A 21,487-nucleotide genomic window follows, 5' to 3' on the forward strand; every position below is an offset into this window, starting at 1 on the left:
AACTTTCTTATGCGCCGTTTCGGCTAAATCCTTCTCGGATCGAGTTGAACGTCGACCCGACCGGACTCATGACCCGAATAGGTTTTAGCCGAAACGACGCATAAGAAAGTTGACCCGAGCCGACCCGTGGCTAGAGCAGCCCTGATCCGACCTGTTACCCAGGGTTCGACTCGAGCCCTGACCCGATGAAGCCTGACCTGACCCGTTTGAGAGCACTAGCTGCCGGCACTGGGCTCAGTAAGCGTTGGTGTAACTTCTAAAAGTGCAGACTCCCGACTGAAGTAAGTGGTATTTTTGGCATAATGAAGATATTAATATTAGGATACATTTCTGGCATTAATATTAATATTATATTATATTAGGTTACAGTATGCAATTCAGTAGAAAATTTCAACCCATTTGATATTAGAACTGATTTATGAGGAAAGAAACTTACATTATTTCTGTCAGTGCTTTAATTATTTAGTGTTTCAAAGTTGACTTGAGATTAGTTTTTACTTATTGCACATGTATATATTTTGGGTTTTCTAAAACATGACATTCATTTGTTTACATAAATGGTTTAAATTCATTACATAAAAAAAAAACAATAGCACTATATAAATAACTGAAAGCACCAATTCCGGTATTGTGTGTGTTTACAATAAAAAATGATAATGCCAATTACACACTGTATGAGTTACTATTAAAATGTTCCTACTTCAGATTTTTTGTAATTAATGTTTTGCTTTTGTATGAATATATGGGATACTATTTATGGGTTCGAAGATGGACTTTTATATGTAATACATATGAAGAATGCCAAGTATATTTTTTACATTTTTATACATTGGGCCCTCATATCAGTTTAGCAGGGTGGGCCCTATGGTTGCCAGTCCGCCCCTGCAGATATTGTACCAAGTAGTTGGATGTTGAGAATAAATGCATGATCTATTCAACATGGGAAAAATGGTTTTTGTTGTATAAATGTTCGAGATCAGATAATTATAGTGTGCACGTGGATTGGAGACTGGTGGAAAAAATTATAGAGGTTATTAGTAAAATTGCAGTAAACTAATTAAGCTTCGCAATAAGCGAAGTAACACCCACTGTGCTGTCTACTGACAAAATTGTTCACTAAATATAAAGGGTTCTATATGTATACTGAAGTAGTCTTTAAGGATATTGAATACCTGCCCCATTTTGAATTTCGGCCCCCTTGACTTATATGGGTAAGTATTCTTCTCTTTATTTTGAAATGAACGGGGATTTTAACCTTTAAACACCGATTGACGCAACTGGTGCGCTAAGGTTTTAGACCTCAATAGCTCAGTCCCTAATTAAACTGGGAAGATAATCTTAGTATCAATGTGTTCCTAAACAATGAAGATTTCCGCCGATGTGCATTTTATGTATGTGGGGGGGGGGTTACCACGGCGGAGTGGGGAAGGTAAAGTTCGTGTTTTTTTTTTATCAGTTTTTGGGGGCCATTGGGTACACTCTTAAAAATTAGTATGTGAAGCAATGAAGCAGTCCACTACATGGTAATATCCTGTATGTGTACTTGTTGTTTATATGGGAGGAAGAGGAGGGGCAAATTTGGCCAATTTTTTGAGTCTCAGTATTTTGACGTAAATTACAATTATTTTCGTTTTCGTTTTGGAGTGTATTTTACAATTTGGCGCAAGGTTCTATTTTCGTTCATGTAAACGATATAAAAGTAAAAGTAAGTAAAGTATACGAATTTCTTTAATCTTATGAAATAAATTGATTCTTTTAGAAGTACAATATATATATTGAAGCTGGGTAAAAAGTGAAATCTATAATATGTATTTTACTATTTTATTAACATGATTATGAAATATGGTATATATGAAAAAATTCACAAAATGCTTACTATAAACTGCTGTAAAATTAGTTTTTGAGAACGTTTGAACTCAGTATGTACACAAAATTTATATAATCAATGATGGGAATATTATTGTAAGTTTTTTGTTGCAGTGCGAGTATTAGAACAAAATCCAGAGTATGCTCCGTTGCCCTTGAGGGAACTTTTGGACGTCGGTGTAACCTCCTGGGTTCATATAGCACCGCATATTTTGAAGCAGGGACGAGTAATATTTTGGAAAGCACCCCCTGAAGGAGAGGTAAACATAGTTTAGAAGTTTTTCTGATGCTTATTGCATTTTGTCAGTCTTTTACTACATAGAATTATACAAGATAGTGAATGTGAAGTCATTATTTATCATTTTTGCAATCCGTTTTATTCACGAGTATTATAAGTAACAATACTTTTACTAAATGTTAAGTTTGTATGATATATACAAAAATAATAATTAAACTGTAAATATATTATGAAGTATCACAATATTACGAGCGGTGATAATACATATTTAGAAAGAAATGTAAGCAAAAGGCTAGTACTCACCACAAAAAACAAAGTATTCTTCTAAGTAAAGCTTGTGGAAGACCTCTTTCCATCTTCAGCCTAGAACTAATTCGAAAAGGATTTAAAACATGTGGGAGAAATTTGAATAGGCAAAAAAATAGTTAAAAGGATTTAAAATACGTATGTGAAGTACAAGTTTTCTGTCAAAAATGAACACATGCAAATGGTCACTCACTAGTCACTGTTCCCTGTTGTTCACTGTTTTTCTCTTCCTTCCAGACGGCGGAAACATGTAGTAAAAAGACTGCTCCAAGAGCACATTTATATCCCCTTTATCTAAATTGAATGTAGGTTTCTCTTTATATCATATCATAGGCTTCCTTAAGTTTTCGTTCACTTGTTGTTTTGCTTTCTCTATCAAACATGAATGAGCAATGCTATGGTTATTGTCTTTAAGATGCACTGCCAATCCAGATAACTGTTGGAGGCTATGAGATTTCGATGTGAGAATGTGCTCAGTTATTCTCGTACAAATATGCTTCTGGTCAAACACGCTCAGATATTCTGGTACAGGACTTGTGTTTCACATACTTTAAATCCTTTTAACCATTTTTTACCTATCCACATTTTTATCCCAAATTTAAATCCTCTTCGAATTGTTTCTAGGCTGAAGATGGAAGCAGGACCTTCCGAAAATGCAACTTAGAATAATACTTTTTTTTTTCTATGAGTACTAGACATTTGCTTACATTTCTTTCTAAATATTGCAAAGTCTTTTGTTTAGTACACCTTATCAAAACCCTTTTAAAATATAGTAGAAATGACAATATGAAACAAAGGAATTCATCTTTCAACTTTTCTTTTTTGAGTGACAGGAAGAGTTACGATAAATAGACAACAGTAATAAGTAGAACACGAAGAGGGAGAATGGTAGGGCTAATACTGTACTCTAATAAATTAAATCAGTGTACGAACTAAATATTTTTTCCCAAGGGGGAATGAATTTCACCCATATACGTATCCAGCCATCACACATTATATATAGAAGTAATTACATGTTTGCCCGTCAAACTCAGTACGACCATACATTATAAAACAAGATTTGTTTCTGATTGCACTACTTTCGTCCACAAAATAAAATGTGTTTCTTTTTCTATCCTCAAGTCCATTCGAAACAATTCTAGAGAGGGAAAAGTTTCTCATGCCAGGATTTATAATTTTCTTCTCCAAAATAAACACCCCCACCCCGTCAATTCGCACACTGATCGAAATTGAATAAAAGATCGCACAAAACGGACAATGCGAAAACAAAGGACGACTTCTTCCATCTAAGACAAATTACGAAAAGTTTTCAGAAAGCACAATTTTAACAGAGCGTTAGAACTTAACAAATTATGAAAGTTTCTTGCACTAATTCACTGGATTTCCCATCTGCCTCTCAAATCTTATGCTTGTACCAAATTACATACGTAATCACGACGGAAAGAAACTCACAATAGACTAAAAGAACATATCCGTGATACCATAACAACGGTCTTCTATCATCAGACACGTCAAAATAAGTAAAAGATACAAAATACAACATTGATAAAGTGGAAGTTATCAAAAAGTCTTCATGGTTCGTAAAGAAACAAGTACATGAGATCTTTTTAATTCGGATGAAATAATCAAAATTTCTCTCTTACCTATCTTCTCAATGCTGACAGCATAGACACTGAAAATTCGACGATAATTTATTTTGTCCTTTATGAATCCATAATAGGATACAAAAGAACAAGGTGAGACGACCTTTTCAGTTCATCTGTTGTACAACTCTTCATTCTCGACGAGTAATAAGTACCTTTTTCTTATCAGATACTATCTAAGAACTTTAACAAGCTTGTCATTAGTATTCCTTTAAACTAATGTGAAATTACATAATGGAACAGTATGATGCATACAAGTCTAACACTTACCAGAAGCATCCGAGTAAACACCAATCGCAAACTGTTTCAGCAATAAATTCTTACCGTCGTCAGTGCAATTTTTTTCTAAAAATCTACATTCCTTGAAGAACTACATTTTTGCAAAATCTTCTTCCTAGTAGAAATGTGTATGGACCGGTAAAGAAATTTTCTTAGATGTCCTTGCTTTATAACCGGAATTGTTTTCCTGTTACCAATACCTACACATAAAGCAAATAAACGTCAAAATATTATTCGCACTTAGATCTCCCACAGCACTTTAGTTTTGAACGACATACTGGGGATAGGACAAAAATACGGAAATACGTGCTATAAAAAAGGTAGCCGTTTCAAACACGATTTGCTGTGGTCACCGGCACATCTTGTAAAGTATACAACTTGGCCAATCGAATAGATGGGCAAGTTATATTTTGCGAAAAGGCCCGTGCAGGTTATGTCAGAGTTTACAGAGTTTCAAAGACGCAAATTGTGGGTGCGTGTATGGTGGGAGCTTCCGAAAGTAGCGGAGATATTTGGTGCATCAAGAGTCACAGTCTCGAAGATCATGACTCCCTACAAGTGTTCCGAAAAAATCGCATGAGCGAAGCACCAGGGTGGATACAAGTGTGTGTTGCGTGACAGAGATAGACGAACATTGGATAGGATTGTCATTACAGCGCCAACATCACAGCTGAGCTGAATACAGTGCTTACAAACTCTGTTAGCGTCAAAACAGTAGAGCAGTCAGAAAAGAACTCCACAAGCAGGGTATTTATGCCAGGTCTGCAATTCCCAAACTACACGTGACTGTTGACCATGTTGCTATACGGAGACAGTGGTGCAATGCCCATAAAAACTGGACAATGGAGCAATGGAAGAGTATCATTTGGTTGGATGAGTCTTCCTATACATTGTTTCCAACTGTTGGCCGAGTTTACGTGTGGAGAAACGCCAGCACAAGCGTACGATACAGACTGTCTCTTATCAAGAGGGAAGCATGGCGGTGGTTCAGTGATGATTTGCGCAGTAATATCCTGGTATTGTGTCGGACCCATCATCACCCTGCATGAACATGTCACTGCCAAGAGCTACGTAACCATTTTGAGTGACCAACTACATCCCATGATGCAAACTTTGTTCCCAGATGGAAATGCCGTGTTTCAAGATGACAGAGCTACTGTTCATACAGCTCACATCACCCAAAACTGGTTTGATGAGCACTAAGATAAAGTGTTACATTTACCATGGCCTCTACAATCGCCAGATCTCAATATCATTGAGCCCTTGTGGTCATTTTTGGAGACCTAGGCACGAGCCCACTACCCACCACCGTCGTCTATATAACAACTTTTAGCAGCTTTAGAGGAAGAATGGTACAACATCCCTTTGACAACCATACGCGACTTGTATTTCTCCATTCCCCGTTGACTGGAAGCCGTTCTGTGTGCCAAAGGTGGTCCTTCTCGCTATTAATAAACGTAATGAGTAATTTTACAAGCTTTTCCATATTTTCGCCCACGCCCTGTATATGTCCTGTTATGTTAGTATATGCATATTGTAACCATCACTTGTAAAACAATAACAACTGAACCTTATGGTTCATAATTATTTAGAAAAATTAACTAATGCATCGAGGAATATCATCTGTTCAGTACCTCATAATTTTTCCATATTGAAAAATATTTTGCAAAAATGTAGTTCTTCAAGCAACATAAATTTTTAGAAAAAGGCTTACTGACAATGGTGAGAACTTATCGCAGAAACGATTAGCGATTGGTATTTACTTGGATTCTTTAGGCGTGTGTTGAACTTTCATTATTAAACTAACGTATTAAGTATTTCCAATAATACTGTAATATATTCTCTTTCTTTTCGTTAGGAAGAACAAGAAGAAGAGGAAGAGAAGGAAGAAGAAGAAACGAAGGAAGTTGGACCCCCTCTTCTGACGCCACTGGCAGAAGATGCGACTATCGAGACAGTCCCTCCGTGGACAGTGAAGGGAACCACCGTTCTTCTTCCTGAAACAGCTCTCGCCGTTGTACAATCAAATCTTTGGCCGGGAGCCTATACCTTCTCAGATGGAAAGTACGTATTATCATCTTCCTACTTCTACTGCACATAAACTAAATTTGCTTTTGACATTATGAAATGCAGTTTTTTTTTTCTAAAGCCCATTCTCTTTTAGTTACAATTTTATATCGGATGACTATATAAGTAATATCTTGCTAGTAGCTGAGTAATTAGATAGTTTCTCTTTACTCTCAAAATATAAAATGAAACATTTCATCTGTAAAGAAAATGTAAAAGTAATTTAAATTTTACTATACACATGGGATAGTCAAAATCAGTTTTTATAAAAACCGGAAACCGGCTTCTATAAAAACAGACATTTCGATTTTCGTCAAAAACGATTCAGTTTTTACAGTGAAACTGGTGTTGGTTTTGTATATATATATATATATATATATATATATATATATATATAAAATCCGTGTGATTTTCGCCGAAACCAGTTGTTCTTGTAGTACTCATTTTCAAAGAAGCAAAAAGTTTGTTAGAAAGCTGAATTGGGTTTAAAACTCACACCGGTTCAATAGAAAACTAAACCGGTTAAGTAGAAAACCGAAGCCGGTCCAATAGAAAGCCAAACCGGTTAAGTAGAAAATCAAAACCGGTTCAGTAGAAAACCGAAGCCCGTCCAATAGAAAGTCAAAAAGGTTAAGTGGAAAACCGAAGCCGGTTCAATAGAAAACCAAACCGGTTAAGTAGAAAACCGAAGCCGGTCCAATACAAAACCAAACCAGTTAAGTAGGAAACCGAAACCGGTTCAGTAGAAAACCGAAACCGGTTTTGTAAAATTAGTCCGGTTTTTAAACCGAAACCAGTTTTCGATAGAAAGCCGACCCAGTTTTGAAAAGCTGGTTTCTGAAAGTTTTCCAAGACGATTTTGCCTTTTCTAGAAACCGAAAACCGATTTTGTGCCCACCGCTAGTGTAAAAAAATGTTCAATTTATTTTGACTGCAATATAATATTTTAATACGAGGACATCTTTCCTATCAATGCGCTTAAGAAGTAAGAATAAGAAGTAACAACCTCTAACCCAGTGATGAAAATTTTCCGATTCATAAAAACATACTCCACTTATTCCTACATCGCTGTTTAGTCGAGATGTGAGATGGAAAACTTTTTTCTATATTTTTCCGGAAAATTTTCCGTTCTTAACAAATATCAATGATTAAGTAACAATTCGTTAGTATTCATAAAATTGATTGAATTCATATATAGAAATGTTAAAAAATGAAAGATCGTTTAAAGAATCTGAAAATTTTCATGGCTTAGACAATTTTCAGTACAATGTAGGAACAAGTTAAACAGTTTTTCATGAGTCGAAAAAGTGTATGTCCTCTACAGCGATGAAAATTTTCCGGGAAATTTTGAGCACCCGCTGGGAATCGAAGCCAGGTTTTCCATGCCAAAGACGCATATGCTAACCGCTTAGCAACGAAGAAGCTCTCAGAGCAAGAGAGAGAGAGAAACACTGTAAAATTTTATTTCCCAACTTGAAATAGAAAATTTTCCGGTTCCCGAAAGCTAATTGGAAAATTATAATTTGTTGCTGACTAACTTTCCTCTACTGAAATTCAATTTTGTAGCTCTATGTGCAGTTAAATATAGTGGGAAATTTTCGACCTAAAATCGCTATACATAATATCCAAAATTGTCCGGCCTATGAAAAGTGTTTTCCACCTGTTTCTACATCGTGATGAAAATTTTCCGATCTATGAAAATTCCTTTCACTTGTTTCTACAGAGCAATAAAACTTTCCGATTCACAAAAAAGTTGTTTTACTGTTCGCTTCAAAATGATGAAAACTTTCCGACTCATAAAAAGTTCTTCAATTTTTCCATATAAGGCATAAAATATTTCGATTCATGAAAAATTGTTTAACTTGTTCCTACATAGTACTGAAAATTGTCTGAGCCATAAAATTTTCAGATTCTTTAAACAATCTTTCACTTTTTAACATTTCTATACATGAATTCAATCAATTTCATGATTGCTGAGGAATTGTTACTTGATTACTGATATTTTTTTAGAACGGAAAATTTTCCACCGCATATCACTACTCTAACCTTCTTATGTGTCCTGAGATTCCTATTCTGATCATTATTTTCCTCGTGTTATTTCAACAACCAATCCTGTTATTGTAGTCTGCCAGACAATAAATCAGGAACGTTGGCTTCAGTTAGTAGATTATGGCAACAGGATTAACTGCTAAAAGTAATAAAAGGAAAGGAAGAATATCTGTGCAAAAGGGCAAGAGTTATCTATTATCGTTCAACAACAAAATGATGTAATAGACAGGATTTAAATATCGTATGTATAAATATCAATGATGATTGCAATTATGTTATAATTAACCCATACCACATTTTGGATATCTTAAAATGATTGATTGAATTAAAAAAACAATATATTTCCTACCCAAACTCTATATATATACGAAGAGCAGTCATAAAATTCCCGGAATGTTGTAGTTCTGGCATTTGTGATGCAATCAAAATGAATCTTGGGCAATACATTCCCTACTTCAGTAAATTCAGAATTTAACAAGTGTCAACACGTCTCAACAGGCAGTGTACGAGTACTATAGCTGAACGGTAGAGAGTGTGGTGATAAGTTGTCTCAATTCCACAAATCGAGTAACGCGTAAACATCAAATTAATGTGCAAATTGAGGAAAATCTGATTCAGTGTGTTGGATAGCTTTAAAACAGTTTAGCACCATCGGATGTCTGGCTCTTCCCAAAGCTAAAAAATGGACGTGTTTCGTTCTGCCAACGTAGAAGAGATCAAAACGAAGGCTACGGATGAACTTCGGTAGATAACGAAGAGGTCTTTCGTCGGTGTTTGCACCAATTGCAGGAGCGATTAAACAAGTGTGTGTATGTGTGTTTCGAAGATGCCAACTTTGAGGGCGATTAAGTAAATGTGTACTTATATTGTAGTAATAAAGAGCTATAACAAAATTTCGGGAACATTTTGACTGTCCCTCGTATATATATTGGAATGTTATAATAGTATAGCCATAATTGTATAATAGTATAGCCATAATTGTATAATAGTATAGCCACAATTTTATAATAATATAGCCATAATTTTATAATAGTATAGCCATAATTTTATAATAGTATAGCCATAATTTTATAATAATATAGCCATAATTTTATAATAATATAGCCATAATTTTATAATAGTATAGCCATAATTTTATAATAGTATAGCCACAATTTTATAATAATATAGCCATAATTTTATAATAGTATAGCCATAATTTTATAATAGTATAGCCATAATTTTACAGACTTCAAAATGATTCGTTTTCATTTCTCTAATTCTAAGTGGTATATACTGTATATAAAACATAAGTTATATAATTTAATTCCAATATATTTGTAATTATTTTGCTTTTTGACCGGTCTGATATAAGGAATATTTATTTTCTTTTTCCGCCTTCTATTGTATGAAACAAAAATACTCCAAATAACAGAACTTATCTAGTTTTCATAAGGCAGTTTTTAGATCAAAAATCCAATATATTTCAGGCAAAAATTTTATTGCTGGCGTTATATTTGTAGAACTCCATATAGTGTAGGTAAACCCAAACTATCACTTAACACAGTATGATGTGCTTATTCTATTAAAAAAAAAAAAAAAAAAGATTTAGGGGCAGTTCGAAAATTTTATGACCCTCTGATCCAAAAATACATCAAAAGATCCAATATATTTCAATCAAAAGTTTTTTTGTACGCCTTATATCTGGAAAACTACATATAGTGTAGCCAAACCCAAACTATCACTTAACTTCGTACGATGTTCTTATTCCGTAAAAAAAAAAATAAGAAAACTCAATTTAGGGGCGTTCAAAACTAATTATTGGTCAAGGTCGCAATCTTTTGATGCTTTCTTTTATAATCATTCCTAAAGTTCTTGGCCAAGATCACAATCTTTTGATTTTATTTTATTTATTTATTTATTTATTTTTTTTTTTTTATCATTACTAAAATTTTTGTTACACATATATGAAGGGTTCGGAACAAGATAGTGCTATGCAACATTTGGATGGTTTCGAGATAAATGAGAACTAAATTTTCAAAACATTCCATAAATAACAGTTTCATTTCCTTCTTGAAAAATTATATCAGAAAAGAAGTTCTCATTTCTTTTACCAATAAAATCCCAGTTTCAATGAATTTAAACGTAAGTTAATGAATATATATATATATGAAGTAAGGCTAGCGTTCAAAATGTGTCATAGCACTATATTGTTCTTAGGCTTCATTATTTATAAAAGACGGACTCGAACTCGGAGTAAGATAGTGACATACCACATTAGGATAATTCAAGAAGAATGTTAATGAAGGTTCCAGAATATTCAATAATTCCCTGTTGAATGCCTTTTCTTTATATATTCTAAATAGGAACTTATCTTTCAATATTTAAAGTGAAATAAATATGAAGAAAATATTATAGGCACTGAACTTTTTTATATATAAGTTGAATAAAATCACCGTTTCTGTTCTCAATAAGTTCAGTAGCATATCAAAGTTTAATAATGTTTTCTCTGAATACTAGATTTATTTTTCATTTTTTTAAAACATAAACTTAACTTTATGTCTAACCAAAAAATATTATTAGTCTACTGATACCAAACTTCTTACTGTATGACTAATGTAATACCAATAATTTAAACGTAATTGAAATCATTTGTCAAACAATATGTACTAGTGTTTTCGTGGAATTTTACGAGCCATATACTTCAACTACCTGTAACTCATATATATCAATGAAAGAAGGAAACAGGTGATTTAAACTTGTTTTTTACACACTAGATCCTCTGTAGGCGAGGATTCAATAACATAAAGAGTCAAAAAGTGAATAACTGGGCCTAATTCAGAAGAGAGAGAGAGAGAGTGTGTGTGTGTGTGTGGCTGATCTGGGAAGCAGAGTGGGTGGCGTAGTGGTTAACGCATTGGCACGGTATGTCGGAGGTCCCGGGTTCGAGTCTCGGTTCAGTCTTTCACTCATTCTGTGTTATACCTGTAGCTCACTTTTAGAGAAATACGGTTAACTCTGAAATATGTTATTTTAATGACTTGAACTGAGTATTCCCTTATCCTAAGTTTAAACTAGATTGCAGGAAATGACTGCAAGAGGGTTATCTCCAAATTTTGAACACGTTGTAGATTTTCTTAGTTAATAAATTGAATCTACTGTGTGTTCTTTTAATAGAAAACAAAGTCTAACGTCACCTTTTCTGTATGCAATTAACAATTTCTCCATCAAATTAAGACAAAACCACATGTCGAAATGATAAACCACGCGGGCGAAAACGTTATTTGATCCCATATTGTTTAAATCCTATTTTCTACACCAATGAAGTAGAAATATTAAGTATAGGTTGTAGCTATTATTTCTTATACCTTCAACCTATATTTAAAATTGTTTCTGACTGTACATCTATTGCTTTAAGCAACGTAGGTCTAAGCCCATATTACATTGCACCTATTTGTATCATCTGTTGTAATTAACTTGTAATTGTTCAATGGCACAAATAGCTTTCACAACCTTAGAAGGAATCATTCAATGAGGGATTTATTTTTATCATTTCAATAATAAAGTACAGTTTCAAGAGGGAGCATACGTTGAATTTGAGAAAAGCAATGCTAAGTTTCACTAATTAAAAATTGATCCAATTGCCTTAAATTCGTTTCCTACAACGAAAAAATGAAATAAAATATTTGAGTTTTACGTTCCGCGGTTATACCGCCTAGGCTAAAGGAGACGGTGATGATGAGAAATTAAGGAAAATGGTGGAATGAAGAAAGTGGGAGAAACCACACACCACAAAGTTCACTTGGCGCGAGCTGGGATCGAACCAGAGACCACACGCACCAGATTTTCTTACAATGAATCTTATTCACTTGCATAAGAAACATATTCCTCTTCACTACTGTGAATTAAATCTTCAATCAGCGGAGGACTGGGACATAAAGGGCCCGGGTGGGGATTGATCATGGGGGCCCTCTCTCTCCATACACGCACACACATGATATATATACATGTAGGGCGGGATTTAGGGGATGCACGTGCACCCCCTTTTATTGTAAATATACACTACCTAAAATAAGAAGCTGATAGCAACACTTTCCAAACATTTCTGCCGTCATGTGATTCTGATGATTGTTTTACATGGTCCAAGTATCCATAATTTTCCAAATGATCATGATTAGAGAAATTCCTGATCTAAAGAATCAAATTAATTATATCATGCAAATTATAGGCTACCGATATAAAGCGGCCTTCTTCGCTCAGTTGGTAAAGCGTTGATTTCGATTTCGGAAAGTCATGGGTTTAGATCTCGAGACCGGACACAGAGCTTTTCCAGGGCGTTTCCTCATTCACACCACAGATGCTTAAAGGCAGTAAAAATCACGTCTAACTGTCACCTCACGCCTAACTGTCATAGTACTTGGAGTGGATCCTGATGCGGTTTGTAATTCCTGTGTGATGATCTGGATAGATGTCTGCCTATTACACTTTACGACCCTCTTCAACTGTCGGCGGTCTCTGTCAGTCAACAGACGAGGTCGGCCTGTACGCTTTTGTGCTGTACGTGTCCCTTCATGTTTCTACTTCACTATCGCATCAGACACAGTGGACCTAGGGATGTTTAGGAGTGTGGAAATCTCGCGTATAGACTTCTGACACAAGTGACACCCAATTACCTGACCATGTTCGAAGTCCGTGAGTTCCGCGGAGTGCCCCATTCTGCTTTCTCACGATGTCTAATGACTACTGAGGTCGCTGATAATGAGTATCTGGCAGTAGGTGGCAGCACAATGCATCTAATATGAAAAACGTAGGTTTTTGGGGGTGTTCGGATACTTTTGGTCACATAGTGTATATATAGGGGTTGGGATGTTTGCGACTGAAATTCATAGGGTTTAAAGTACGCAATAAACAATATTATTTTGTAGCAATAAAATATAGTATACACTAAATGTGGTATACACCCTAAACATCGAAAATGCCCTACATATAGTATACACTACACTACCTATGCAATTTCACAATTATTGCAATTACAAAGAAATAATATAACTACATACAATGTAATAGAAGTAATTAACTCAAATGACTTCCTTGGTAGTAGACACGGATAAAAATCTAAATTCTTTGATTTCTCTTGACTTGTGAGTTTAATATTCGGTTTAACGTATCGGGCTTGATATGAATAACGACACAGAAAAGAACTTACAAGAATCAGCTAAGTTATAACATCGTTTGATTATTGCATTAGTATTCAAAGAGTTTGGTTAATATTGAAATAACTGACAAAACCTCCCAAAAGCGTTAAATTTTAATTATTTTTGCTCCTTCCAAGTATGCAACACATGAGAACTGAGAAGTCCAATTCAAATGCAGAATTATAGGGCTCAAATTGCGGATCTTACAGAGTAAGGACTCAGGGGCCCTACTTTAGAATTCTGTCGCATGAGTCCCTAATATGAAGAATGAGGTTTAAAGGATCTTCTTGACAAATGTGTGATACTCTAGTAAATCCGACAATTTCTGGGGGATTAGACCCCCGACCATAGGCTCTGTTCCTTGGAATCCCGCGGATATGTGACACATCTAGACCCTCTTTCATTGTTTCCCCTTCAATTTCCTGAAATTACGTTCCTGTCAAGAGGGCTCAAAATCTTTTGCTGGAGTGCTCAAAATCTGAACAGCCGCCACTGATCAAAACAGGTAAATAATGCCATTAATCGATTATCATCTCAAGGGACTTCTATCTTAGGAAATTTGGGAAGGGCTCCGGCTACTCTTCAGGGCCTCGTTATCAGATGTTTATTAACTTCATGTATTCTACCTAATAAATGACATTATGGCAGTTCTGCCCTTTGGAATTCATTCTTTAAAATACACCATTAAACTTCGCCTGTCAAAGTGAAATCCTGTTGTTATTGGTGCATGTCTTTTTAGGAGAGCGTAGCCGGGCATTCTATAAAACAAGTTATAAGGGTCCATGTGGCCGTGGCCGTACCCAAAGGGGCCTATCATATATATCTGTTCGCATGGAATTAGTTCTACTTCAGTGGTAGTATGTTAAATATTATTATTATTATTATTATTGACTCAACGGGCCCAGGCGGAATCCCCGCCTTCCCGCCCGGGCCAGTCCGCCCCTGTCTTCAATATCATTTTCTTTGTCTATATAACACAATGTTTTCCTCATGCGCTTTTTAACATTACTTGTACTAGCTTCCGACATGTTGCTCAGACATGTGGCATAAGTTGTTCATGCTAAAATGTTTACAATCATATTTATGGGAGCAACATAGATTTATAGGACTTGTGGTGTTATTTCCTATGATTTCCTGAAACTTCTTACCGCCAGTTAAAAGTACTACAGATGAAGACCCAAAGGAACCCTTAATTCATTTTCAGGCAGTATAGTATAGCATAGCACTTATCTTTCCCCGAGCTCTTCATTTATATATGTGGAGGAGATACTCATTATTTTAAATATTTCAAAAATGGTCCAGAAGATTTTGTCTCTGGCGTTCTTGTAACTCTTCTTATCTGTTTCTAATGCAATTTAAATATTGTTTGTGGCCCAGATGAGTAGCTAGCTCCATAATAAAACACTCTATGACAAATAGAAGTGAAGGTATATACATATATACGTAGTAATTAATAATTTCCACTTAGGTATATTTCATTTATGTAGTATATGTACTACTCTTGATATTTTTATATAGTTGCATAGTTATGCAAATTCCAGTAAAATTTCGCATCTAAGTGTATCTCTAATAGATTAACTGAGAAACATGCTTTACGTTAATCATGGAACTATTGAGTTGAAAAGGTACTGTCTCCGTTCTATTAAGATTCAACTTTAAGTTATTGCTAGATAACCAAGTAATAGATTTATCTCTCACCCATTATTTATTTAATCATGTATTTGTATTATGTTGATATTATTGTAAATGTCGTGTCATCGGCACTCATCACAGTAGGTTCTGATAAATACTCAAGTAAATGGTTAATATATACCAGAATTGTACTCTTGTTAATACGTCAAGAAAGCTAAACTGTTTATTTTGTGAATATATTACCTATTTTCAATTTCCTAAATAGGATCTAATCATCAACAGTTCACTCCACTTCAACCCATGATGATGTAATTTCTCTATTAATATTTCATATGCAACAGTGTCAAATACTTTATTTAAATTTTATATTATTATGCAAGCATATGAGCCGTTTCCAAAGGCGTCAATCATCTTGGAGACAACTTTCTCAATAGCTCTGTTTGTACGTACTTTCCCGAAACATAATGTGCGCAATTAATTAAATTATTACTTTCAAAGTACAAGTTACGTTGTTCTCTCATATAATGTGTAACGATTTTTATAACTCTCTTGTTGCTTATTCTGAATGTGGGCCATTCAATATACAGGGTAACCAAAAAAAGTTCTTGCCGTTTTTGACGCCCCATTAATCATGCGCTCACAGAGAGGAAACGAAATAACGCACATGCCTGCCAAGCTATCGGAAGTTAGTCTCACTATCGACCATTAGTAATAGAGATACGTTGAGCACAGACAGCACATATAGCTCGTCCAGTGTTGAAGAGAAATAGAGGCATCGAAACAGCTTGTTCGCGTGTGGTTGTTATATGACTTTAAAATGGGCATCTCTGCTGCCGCATCAAGTTGTTGCACATGCCAGGCATTTGGGGAGTATGGCTTGAACGAACGCACCGCCAGGCATTGGTTCCAGAAATTCTGTTCGGGAAATGTGAATGGAATGTTCGGATGAACCTCGCAGTGGTGACCACATGTATTGGATAACGAGACCCTGAAAGTAGCCATCGAGAAGAACAGTGGTCTAACGTGTGATGAACTTGCAGAAAGCTTCCATGTTTCAGCTGAAACAGTCAGACTGGACCTGCTTGGGATAAGGAAGTCATACAAGTTAAGGAAGTGGGAGCCCCACACATTGTCGGAAGCCAATACAGAACAACGAATGATAACCTATTTGTCCTTGCTTACTCGGTATCTTCAACCCATCCTTGATTGCTTGCTCACTGGTGACGAAAAGTAGGTTCTCTGTGACACTCCTAAGCATACTAAACGTTGGTTGTTGCCATGTGACCCTGTCCCTCACACCTCAAGACCACATCTGCACCCACAAAGGTGTATTACGAGTTCCTTCCAGCTCGTCAGATCATTACTGCTGACCTTTTTGCTCAGCAGTTGCAAAGGGTACACCATGCATTGCGGCAGAAGATGCCAGCATTGGTGAATCACAAGGGTGTGCTGTACCTACACGACAATGCGAAGCCACATGTGGCAAAGAGGACCTGGGAGACTGTCATGCACTATATTCAACAGATCTTGTGCCAATAGATTACCACCTGTTTCATTCCCTCTATAACTACCTCCGCAGGAGATCCTTCGCAAAAATGAGGATGACCTGCGGAACGCCCTCATGGACTTCTTTGCACCCACGACCTCCAAGTTTATCACCAGGGTATCGTGCAGCTGCAGAAACGTTTGCAAAAGGCGTTGGATGCTGATGGACATTACTTCGAAACCTAAAGGTACATATCGCCTACTGTATTGCTCTTGGTTTATCACTGCTCTAGAACAGCAAGAACATTTTTGGTTATCTTGTAATTTAAAATTTGGTAGAAACTTTGTTCCAATAAACTACCAGAGTCAAATATATTAGGAGATTGAATTCTGTTTACAATCTATAAATCGAACCTAGATAGTAGTTGTGATATATTAAATATGTAATCACGCATTATCACTAAAATCATAAGTTACGTTCGAATTTTTCAAAGCTTTTACTTGAAGTCAGTGAATTCCGGAACATTCTGCGAGACAATTGGAAACCGAATGACATGTCAGTTAAGTGCATCTATTCCTTCTCAACTTGACAGTCAAAAGCTTCTATTAGTATAATATACTGTATTTTCAAATGTAAGTCCTCAAGAAAGTTTTGGCTTTGTTTGGATCATCAACAATAATTTAATCAATATAAACCCACCAATAACATGCAACATCTCCACGTCAACAAACCCATATTTACCACATCGAATACTTTCTACTTAAGCCCTGGCCATTGGTGCAACCTGCCGTATTGGTTCAAAATATAGTACGATATTTTTAGTATAAAAAGTTTCGTGGAAACCATAATCGCATTATGACCGCAGGCACTCTTAAAAAAAAAATTTCATACCACACAGGATGTGTCTCTCCCGCGACCGTGACGTGCCATTGAGTGACTCGTCAAGGTCAGACTATTAAGGAACAAATACGTAACAATAATAAGTCATTTTATGGTTGGACTTGCTTGACACCTGAAATTTGCTATTATTATGTTTCCGTTATGATTTCACGAGGTATGCAAAATCAATTTGAGTATACTCGTAACACAGAGGAATACAGAGTGATAACCTCCAAAGGAACAAGGTACAATAAGAACTGGGATTTAAATGTTAAAAAAAGAGTTTTAACTGATAGGTTTCTATTATATGAGAGTAATTCGGAAAGTAATCGCAGTGGTGTGACGCTAGTAGTAGTGGGTGGAGGGCAACAGCTGCTACATCACAATCTGTAATTCAGTAAGCTTCCAGCTGTGCTATTGCACTAGCGCGCGTATCTTGGTTATAACGTTACGAAATATGTGTTGCTACAGAAAATCCGTCAAATGCAAGGTATGCGAGCTAATAAGATTTGTTTGTGAAAAATAAAAAATAAAATTAATTAAATTAAAATAAAAAATAAGATGTGTGTGAGCTGCAGACATTAATCGTGATCAGATTTTTCAAAAAAAAAAGATCAAACCTTTATGATGAACTAAGAAGAAATTGTAGACCTTCTGTAGTTAGTTATGATCTCATCACGAAAATTGATAACAAATTTCGTACAGCCTGAAATTGGCTTCTTTTGATTTCCCTCCGTTCACTCACATGAAGAAGTGGCTTGGGGTACAGCACTTTGCTAATGACGAGGATCTTGACAATGCTGAGACAGGTTGATTGAATTCCAGGCGGTTGAGTTTTAGGCAGAAGCATAGGCGGAGCTATGGGGGGCCATAGGGAGGCATCCCTTCCAACTTTTTGACAAAAAATAAAAATTCAACCTATAAGATCCTTTAATTCTCATTTGTATTTACAGTGTGCCCCTCTTCCAGGACACAATTCCTAACTCCGCCCATGGGCAGAAGGGATTTATAAGTAGATGAAACACTATGACCGTACTTGGATTTGTATGGCGACTATATTGAAAAATAGGGCAACTGTACTTTTCAGATATAAGTAAAAAAAGAAAAATGTATCTGTGCGAGATTTTTCTTTACAATCAAGCGGACGTTACTTTCCGAATTACTCTTTGAATAGTACTTTCAAAGTGTGTTGAGTACTTTTGTTTTCTCATTAAAATAATCTCAAAAACTTAAGGTGAGGTCATTCATATCATTAAGGTGAGATCTCACACTACAGTTAAGTCAACACGGTTCTTTAACAAATGCCTTAAAATGCTGTCGTTAGCAATCGTTGATACTTCCCTTATCATCCTTATTCACAATTATTGAACTACGAGAAAACGTCCTATGGCTGAACGTGAGGTAGAAAATCTGTATGAAATTTATTTTTAATATTTTAGAAAATTTGAAAACATCTACGTTGGATGGGGGCATAAGTTTTCGTCCAACAACTATACGCCTCCGCCCCATGCTCAACCTCTGAACGAATACCCACTGGGGCCAGAAATAATGGAAATGAGCGATCCAACACCTGAGGACGAAGAGGCCTATAGAATACGCCACCTGCCAAAGAAAAACGAAGAGGAAGAAGCGGAAGAAGAGGGCGAAGAAGAGGAGGAGGATGATTAATCTGTGACGTTACTTTTTTTTTTTTTGCTTGGAATTTTAAACTGTGTTATGTTGTTTCTATGTAAAACTTCAATTATTTGAGGTCATTGAAAATTGCGTTTTGTGTTATGTTGAAAAATATGAATTAAAACATTTATTGTTTGAATCTCGTTTTGTTTTGTAATATTGGTTTCCTCCAAGCTTTCAGTTCGTGTGCAAGTTGCTTGCATGCTAGTGATATCTATTGGCGTCAGCTAGCGACAGTTATTAGTATGACTGAACCATTTGGAAGTAGCATGACAGGCCCTCAGGGGTCTACCATTTGTAAGAAGGATTAACAATGCCGAAATAGTTTTGCTGAGATATTTATACAATCCATAACTTAAATATTTTGAAACTTTCATATTAGCATTACTCAGAGACTGATATGTTCGTTTTATTTTATAATAAGGATTTACTTTAGGATATTGTAAAATTACGATGATAAGGTAGAACAATTTAGACACGGGAATCGATTTTTTTCCCCGCAACCTTTTATTAAAAAAAAAGTTGTTATAAAACATAACACAGTGTTACTAATACAAAATTCCCTAAGTATTTAGGGTAAATAGCTGTTCCTAAGGCCCAGGCAACCTATGGAATATTTCAAGATGGCTACCATGATGCCGATGGCACCGTCTGGTGCGCCCCCACTCCAATTACCCACGTTTAAAGTTTCGTCGTCTTTCCTCAAGTCGTTTCAAAAATACAAGAGTAATGCTGGACTTTTGCCTCACCCTGTATCTGATATATCGAACATGTTCTTAATCTATAAGAATTTGGAGGTAAAATTTGTTGATAAGATTGCTCGTTAAGCGCTTTACATTACAATATAGTCGTTTTTCTTTGTAAATTTGTAAGTTGGATATCTTGTACTCAGGGTGTCTATTAATACTGGAAATACTTGAATTGTACTGGAATTTAATTTTGATACTGGAAATACTGGAATTTTGGTCCACATAATGGAAAAATCATGAAATTGGTAATTTGTCAACAATACTTTTTTGTAATTGTTTTAATAGTCTTAGAAACAATTTTGTATCCATTGAAGTTGTAAATTTTTCCATAGCAAGAGTTGTATACATTTTGTAATTAGAAATTTAAAAGAGGGGGAACAAGATGGCGTCGGACATCTTTACACCTGAAGCATCATGTTCCTTCAATTGTGCAAATGTGAATTCATACATACTTTTAAAGTTTGAGAAAATTTAGTTTCTTTACAATTTTTATATATTATTACATCTTTTTTATATGTCCTGAGCCTCTAACCCCCTAGTAACTTCACAAATTGTGTGAAAACAAATCTACTTAGAACAGGCGAATTCGTCCATGTTGGAACTCGCCATTTTATACAAATCTACGTTTTCAAAAACAATTAAAACAAATTTAGTGAAGCAGTCTACTGGGCTATAAGGCTGGGACTTCCTTTATAAATCTCCCAAAAGGGAGATAACTAGAACTAGAACTAGACATTTAAAATATTGGATGGAGGGCTGTGAGGAGAGTTGGAAGGCCCTTAAATGTTAAAAAATCATTGTATTTAAAAAAAATCAAGGCTAATTAAATTTATTAAAAATAAAATATTCTTTTAGTGGCGAAACAATTACAAGCCTAAAATAATCAAGAGTGTGATTATTTCTAAAGAACTTTAAAAAAGTCATTATGTTAGGTACTGGAATTTTGCTGATAGTTATACTGAATATACTGGAATTTTGAAAATGAAATTCAGTAGACACCCTGGACATTAATTATCCAGCATCCGTTAACATTTAAGCAGAAATGTCAACCTTTGAGTCAGACATCTTGTACTATACGAAAGGCATACCAAAAGTGTTTTAGATATTAAAATTCAAATAGTGTTGTTGACTACTGAAACGTATCATGTTTAAAAGTGTATGCTCTTAAAGGTGAAAAGTACAACTGCAAGGCTGCAGATTGGTTGGTTTGAAAATTAGAAAGCTGAAAGTATAAGGTAGTTTTGAGTCTGTCAGTTGATAACAATGGAGCTCGAGCGTCTTGATTTTCGTGCAATGATCTTCGTTTTTTAACTACGATTTAACGCAAGAACAGAGCCATGATTGTTAAGAAAGGTAATTCGGGGACTCTGCTCCTTCAAACGCAAAACTTTTTAAAATTGGTTTGCGGAATTTAAACACGGCCGACAAAGCCTGAGAAAAATGAG

General features: G+C 35.4%; 1 protein-coding gene across 1 annotated transcript in view; it reads left to right on the plus strand.

The window, feature by feature from the left end:
• Nucleotides 1–19,432, plus strand: part of LOC145663819 (radial spoke head protein 6 homolog A-like) — a 74,057-nt gene extending 54,625 nt beyond the window's left edge. The window contains exons 9-11 of the mRNA XM_081729911.1: nt 1,981–2,126; nt 6,191–6,396; nt 19,059–19,432. Coding sequence (XP_081586037.1) covers nt 1,981–2,126; nt 6,191–6,396; nt 19,059–19,287 — 581 coding nt within the window. The 3' untranslated portion in view covers nt 19,288–19,432. The remainder of the gene's footprint in view (nt 1–1,980; nt 2,127–6,190; nt 6,397–19,058) is intronic.
• The last annotated feature ends 2,055 nt before the right edge of the window (nt 19,433–21,487 follow it).

Source organism: Thermobia domestica, chromosome 11 (genome assembly GCF_964235325.1).
Source record: "Thermobia domestica chromosome 11, izTheDome1.hap1.1, whole genome shotgun sequence".
NCBI lineage: Eukaryota > Metazoa > Arthropoda > Insecta > Zygentoma > Lepismatidae > Thermobia > Thermobia domestica.